Here is a 6,819-nt window from a genome sequence, read left to right on the forward strand (position 1 = left end):
GTGCTTGGACCGGCCGTGTTCAGAGACGCCACCGGGAGACGTGCAGAGTGTTGCAGATGGAAACGACGCGCGGCTTGCCGCAACAGCGTGAACGGGTGCAATGAGGCCTAGTTACCGCCAACACGCGCGCTATGCCGGCCGGACCCCGGGGGCCTTGGCGAGTCCCGGCGAGACCCCCCCCCCCCCCCCCCGAGCTGATCAGAGCTAAGTGCATGATAAACCCACACATTTTTATTTTCTAGTTTATTCACCATTTGTCTGTGTTATAAGTCTGGTGTGAAGGATCCCATAGGAATTTAGTTTTACCGCCGCGTTTGAGTTTATTTTCTGCAGAATGACGACTGCCCGGCGGGATCGCTCAGGTAAGCGCTTCAGCATCCTCCCCTTTCTTCCTCCGCATATAGATATAAAATCCGCTATTTGAACTGAATGCCCAGAGTTAAAGCTGGCTTTGGCTATCCGGGACTCTCCCGGTATTAACCAAGGGGAGTCACACGACAATATCTTATATCGGAATACGGGACTTCTTCAAAGACCGAAGCATGTGCAACTTTCTCGACGCCTTCAAAGTGATGAGGTTTTTTTTTATTATCATGAAGGGCAAATCAAACACCAAGAACAATCCAGAACATTTATTCGGCAATCCAATCAAAAATCAAAGGAACAGATCTTCAATAACTCTGACATGACACGATGTAGCAGCCATTTTCACCACTATTTTGACATGATTATCACAACTATTATCAATACAATTATTGATTCGACTGAACCAGTGTTCAATGCAAGAGTAACCATCCTATAAACTTCAACGACAATCGGTGAACTCTTCAATTCTTCAAAACCTTCGGGTCATGCAAACGTCTTCAGTAGACGCGGGACAAATAATTCCCTGAAAGAACAAAAAGTTGGATAAAAACAATAAACGTTTTCGAAAGTATCACTTGCTTTAGCTTTCAAAATACAGAGCCACAGATATTTTTTTAAATGTTGATTTTAGGTGGTGAATTGGAAAAGGAAAAGGAAGGTTGTGAATTTAATGCAAAAAGAAACAGTCCATGTACAAATAACACCGACATTGCTTCCTCAATAAAGCAGGCGCTCAATGTCTCACCTGAGCTGCAGCTTTTCCTGCTGCCGCTGTAACCTGCACGGCTCGAGGAAAGTCCAACTCCTGCAGATAATCCAGAACCGTAACTACCTCCTCCAACCGCAGCACCCATGGACATCCTGCTCATCGACATTCCCATTCCACCACCAAAACCGCTACCTCCACCATATCCTGCAGCACCACCTCCTGCACCGTATCCTACAGCACCACCTCCTCCCATGCTCCTGAATCCATAACCACCGACTCCAGCCAGGCCACCTGCTCCAGCACCACCAGGAGTCATGGCGTAGGAAACACCAGCACCCGGAGCTGAGGCTAGTCCACCTGGGTATGTTCCTGTGTTGGTGGTGATGGTGATTCCTCCATCATGGCTTATTCTGGAGAAAGTAGAAAAGAGTTTGATATCAACACTGGAGGAAAACTGATATGAGATGGTTTTGTTTAACGTCATCCGTTCATTGAGAATATCTGAAGAACCACATTTATTATCTGATATCACGTTTTACCCTCGTCTTAGACATTTTAGTGTTACTATTGATCTGTATTATGAAAATCTCTCAATAATCACGTGACCATCATACCTGGTCGCCTCACTGTCCAGAAGTTTCTTGTAAGCTACAATCTCCACATCCAGAGACATCTTGGTGGCCAGAAGGTCTTGGTAGTCTCTGGCATACTGTGTGATTTGCTAAAAAGAGATTGTGATCAATGGGAGGTGAATGATCAGTTGATTAAGTTTGAACAATTTGCAGATGATTAATGAGTGATCGATAATAATACAAGTTCATTTCAATATTTCTACATCATCAGGAAGAGTTTCGCCTCCACGTGAACTTTATCCGTGGATAAAACACAGAAAATGAAAATCATTATAAAACAATGTATTGTGAACAGGTCAGATGTGGGAGAGTGAACAGGTGAGATGTGGGAGAGTGAACAGGTGAGATGTGGGAGAGTGAACAAGTGAGATGTGGGAGAGTGAACAGGTGACATATGGGAGAGTGAACAGGTGAGTTGTGGGAGAGTGAACAGGTGAAATGTGGAAGAGTGAAGAACAGATGAGATAATTAATCATTTTATTGTGGACCTAGAAAACATCCTCACCTTCCTGATGACCTCCAGGTCCACCTTGAGGCTAGTTATCTTGTTGGTCCATTCATCAGACTGTGTCTGGATGTTTGTCTCAATCTGGGTAATCTCTCTCTCCAAGTCTGTGTTCTGATTTGACATAAAAATTATTTTTCTCATTATTTGTTTTGTGGTAATTAAGCAAAGACAAGTCACAAGGTACACATAGACAGCACAAGGTGACGTACCTTCCTGTGGAGACGATCAATTTCACGGTGAACCGAGTCGATCTGGAGCTTGAACACGTGTATCTGTTGCTTGGCCTGGATGATCGCTTGAGGACCGGACTGGACGGTGACGGCCATTTGTTGGATCTGGAAAAAGAAAAATCCATTCGGAGAATCATCAAATGTCCATTATGTTTGGTAGGTATGTCACGTGTACATCAGCGTCATTCTTACCTGTGGCTGAACCTGGGCGAAGGCATCCTCACGACTTTTTGTTGCAAGAACCTCGTAGTGGGTCTTGACTTCCTGTAAAGACGTGGTGAGATCTATAGCCTGGTTGGTGTTGTCCACCCGGATGGAATAGGCAGCTGTTGGTCCACCTGTGATGGTAGCTTGCACCTCACGTACACGCTGTAGGTACACGGGTGGTGGTGGTGTTGGTGGAGGGTTTTCATATAATTATTACATTAAATACATTTTTAAAATGTCATTCCTGAGACCTTTGATCTACATCACAATTTGAAGAGATATCACCTTCAGTTCAGTTTACCTGTTGGAATTTAGTAATTTTCATGTGATTGCTCCAAATTAACATGGGAATGAAGATATATTCATCAGTGAGAGATAATTTTCCTTAAATCTGGAAAACCTTGAATCAATATTCCAAGTTGAGTAACTAATCTGACGATCCCTAAACTCCCAATTACACCTTGATGAAGAATCTTCAATTAAATGGAGAAATTCTACAACATCAAAGGATCTTACGGCATCGTAGATCTGCTTGGTGGTGTTAATCTGGTCATCCAAACCCTGGACCTTTGTCTGCAGGTCCACGATGGTCAAGTAGGTGTTGTCAATATTCTGTAAACATAAAAATGTCAACAAATCATTGAATATCCTGTTTAGTAACCACAAAGGTTTAACTTTCTCTTTTGATTGTACCTTCCCTCACCTGTCAGGTATTCATTGAGCACCATTATCTACTTGGTTTCCAAATACAGGACATTCTGTTACAAACGCCACTCCATTAATCATGACTCCTCACTAAGTTGAACCACGTGGTGATCATCAGTTCTGTACCATCTCCCACGGTTTGAGTTCTGCACTTACATCTTTGTGCGTGTTCCAGTCTGTCTCCAGTGTCCGAGTGATTTCCACTTGTTCTTCATATCTGAAGAAGATGTTCATATTCATGAGGAAATGATTCCATGACACGAAAATAACATCAAACAAGGTGTTATCTGCGGAAGTGAGAGGATATCCAAGCTGCAGATCTTCCTCGAGATGAATCTTAACTCAATAATGGGAATGACCATGTGTAATGTCCATCTGGTGCGGTTGTTTACTTGGTGGTGATGTCGTTGATGATGGTGGTCAGGTGATCAACCTCAGAATGAAGTGCTGTATTTGTGGTCTTAAGGTCTTCGATCTGTGTGTTGTAGGTCATCGTCACTGTGCTTGCCACCACTGCTGTGTTCACAGGACCATCTGGAGAGTCACTGGGGTTGGTGATCATGGAGATCTGAGCTTTCAGGATGGCGTTGTGTTGCTCCAATGTCCGCACCTGGAAGGTACAAAGGGGACAATTTGGTGATGCGGTAATTAATAAAGAGCTAATTTGAAGAGATGCATCAATTACAAGTTAATTGATGGATTGCCTTGGTCTCAAAGCAGCAGATATTGTTAAAGAAACGCAAATGAAATGGCCCAAATTCCATCAAATCTCCTTCTCAAACTGAAAGGTCAAATAAAAAATATCCAACATCACCTCACCTGATCAACCAGATTAGCAAACTTGGTATTGAGGATCTGCAGGTCTTGCTTCTCCCGGATGCGAGTGTGTTGGACTGTGTCGGGAGAGGGTAGAGTTGCTGGATCTATGTATCCTGGTCCGAGGGGACTTCCAAAGGGGCCACCAACTGGGCCACCAAATGGACCACCAAATGAGGGACCAGCAGTACTCGGCAGGAAGCTGTAATTGACGCCATATCCTCCAACGCTGGTTCCCGGGCCTCCAACACGACTGCGGAAAGCAGAGGTAATGGCGTGCAAGGCCTTTCCTGCTCCAACACCTCGCAAGCTAACAGGAAGCCCCGCCGTACCAGACATAGAGAGGCCACCAACTCCCATTCCAGATCTGTAGCCACTCATCATGCTGCTCCCAAGCACTCGGGAAAGACCGGTTCCACCTACCGATCGTCCAAAACCAGCACTCACTGCACCTCCAGCACCACCTTGGTATCCCAGTACCCTCGTGATTCCACCGCCTGAGTAAGTTGTACCATAACGAACCGACCCTGCACTGACTTTGTGTGAGGAACCATGGCTGTAGCTCACACCCTGTCCTCGGCTGATACTCTTGGTGTGACTCGAGCTGACTGTATGGGAGATGGACATCTTGCTTGAGCTCCTTTTCCTGCTTCCACTGCAAACTCTGAGGTCCCTGCCGTGTGCTGTTCTCCTGTACCTTATATAGCCCCAGCATGGGTACACCTCATCCAGGTGAGCTCACGTTAAATGCAAAGGAGAAAACTTTCGTTGGGCCAAAATGCTTTTGGATCAAACCTCCAAACACCTCGAGGGCAAGAAATCTGGGCAGGTGATGACTATTCACACCTGGATTTGAATTCCATTTACATTTCTGATCCCAAATATGAAATGAAGGTAAAAATCGATATGAAATACTTGATGAGACTAAAGTGTTGTTTGGATTGTTAGTTTTTTTAGTTTCGCAAATGTTCCTCATCCTCACCTCGTTATCGATATTAAAGTTTCTAATTGTCAAATAGAAACTCTTCAAAATCGTCACATCCAATACAAAATTGATTTTAATCTGCAACGATATTGATTAATTATTTATGTTCTCACATCGACAACCTGTTTCGATCGAGGTGGAGAATGGTTCCTCCATCGGGTTCAAGACCATGTGTACAGGTCTTTTGCCCTACAAAGGTCGATCACAATGTTTATTTTGTTTTGATCATGAGGACATAAAGGCCGAAACAACCTCTGTCCGGTGACTGGTGTCGATGTGCAACTGTCCCTTTCGAGTGGTGGTCCACGTGAAGCTCTGTGAACATCTTTTCCCACAAATGAATCTGCTATACGGAGATTCCCGAGCATCCCTCAAATGGACCTACTCTCCATAGTTGTATATCCGTGACCATGACTACAGAACATCTTCAATCTCCTTGAAACCCCTCACGTGACTTAGGCAATGTCAATAACTAATTTATTGTTTCTTCACTTGATTGACGAGTATAACAATGCAAACCCTTTATGGAACCACTTGGTGACTTCACAAGCATGTGCTTTCCTTTATGTCGGATGGGTGGTCTGACTATTCTGTCCCACTGACATTCACTTGTGGACTTGAAAGACCCCACAGTGAACCAGTCTTTATGGTTAGGCATTAAGGGTGTTTCGTTATGATGTAATCCCCCTAAAAATGCTCGGTGCGCAGAAACCCCGATCCCGGCGGTGTTAGGAGCACCATAAAGTCTACCGTGTGTGCGAGACAAGGATTGTTTGACTTTCCTAAAATGGCCCACAAAGCTTCTAAATGAAACAGTAAATATTTGGAAAGGTACCTGAAAGGACTGTATCTTTGCACAACAAAAGACTTGGTGAACTTTCTCAGCTCACAGAAAGGGCATCTACTCTAACTGCAAATTCACGACCATGTAGGTAGGTGCAAAACCCGAGTGGATGGGCGTGTGCTGCACAATCTCCCCGATGGATCGCTATCAGTGAATGCACTTTTCACCTTGTGGGAGGACCTCCTGTGAACATGTCACGCTTGGTGTTTATTTCATGGATGTATGCAATTGGAAGTATGATGTGCGTCATTACCAAGTAATGGTAGCCAACTCTTTGGAAAGGACATCTTTACAACGTGTAAATACACAAAGCTTGTGCGTCTGGTTTGGGTACTTCTGAGCACTGATGGAAAGAACATATCTGGGGCTTGTGAATGCACAAGGTAAGTTTATAATCAACTTTCAAAATTATGATATTGTTCATAATTCACCTTCAGTAGGGATCGAGAGGGGGAGTTGTTGGACCCAGGTCCGACGAACCGCGCATAACTCTGCGGTGTGTTCGGTTGCTAAGCAACCAAAGATGCTGTCTGAGACTTAATTTAGGTTGGGTCCAGTGTCCAAATCCCGCTCTTCCTTCCAGGTAAAATATTTACCCCAGGTAAGGACTGTGGTTCCCAATGTTCTAAATCCAGGATCACTGCTCACCTCCACTCATCCGTTACTCTTTTCTCCCATCTGTGGAATCAACTTCGACACTCTTCCTTCCAGGTCTTCAAGACAGCTGTTCAACACCATCTCAGATCGTCTCCAATCTAAAACCATGATTCTTTCTACCCTCGTTGAACCACCCCCCCCCCCCCTTGTGTACTCACTC

General features: G+C 44.6%; 1 protein-coding gene across 1 annotated transcript; it reads right to left on the minus strand.

Moving 5' to 3' along the window:
• Positions 1-617: 617 nt before the first annotated feature.
• LOC137412791 (thread biopolymer filament subunit alpha-like) lies at positions 618-4,850 on the minus strand. The gene is made up of 9 exons (XM_078778600.1): positions 4,177-4,850; positions 3,750-3,967; positions 3,514-3,574; positions 3,169-3,264; positions 2,638-2,814; positions 2,425-2,550; positions 2,213-2,326; positions 1,690-1,796; positions 618-1,485 (listed from the first exon to the last, which is right to left on the minus strand). Exons 1-9 carry the CDS (start codon positions 4,798-4,800, stop codon positions 981-983), a joined length of 2,028 nt encoding a protein of 675 aa, XP_078634726.1. The 5' UTR covers positions 4,801-4,850; the 3' UTR covers positions 618-980.
• Positions 4,851-6,819: the final 1,969 nt, after the last annotated feature.

The sequence above is a fragment of the Myxine glutinosa genome, chromosome 5 (genome assembly GCF_964187855.1).
Source record: "Myxine glutinosa chromosome 5, kmMyxGlut1.1, whole genome shotgun sequence".
NCBI classification, from domain to species: domain Eukaryota; kingdom Metazoa; phylum Chordata; class Myxini; order Myxiniformes; family Myxinidae; genus Myxine; species Myxine glutinosa.

Bases quoted from the DNA above. Each gene is read 5' to 3' on its own strand.
- LOC137412791 (XM_078778600.1), bottom strand. From the start codon at position 4,800: ATGTCCATCTCCCATACAGTCAGCTCGAGTCACACCAAGAGTATCAGC. The intron at 3,575-3,749 runs GTAAACAACCGC...CATCTTCTTCAG, and splicing joins ATCAACGACATCACCACCAA to ATATGAAGAACAAGTGGAAA. The intron at 2,551-2,637 runs GTAAGAATGACG...TTCTTTTTCCAG, and splicing joins TCGCCCAGGTTCAGCCACAG to ATCCAACAAATGGCCGTCAC.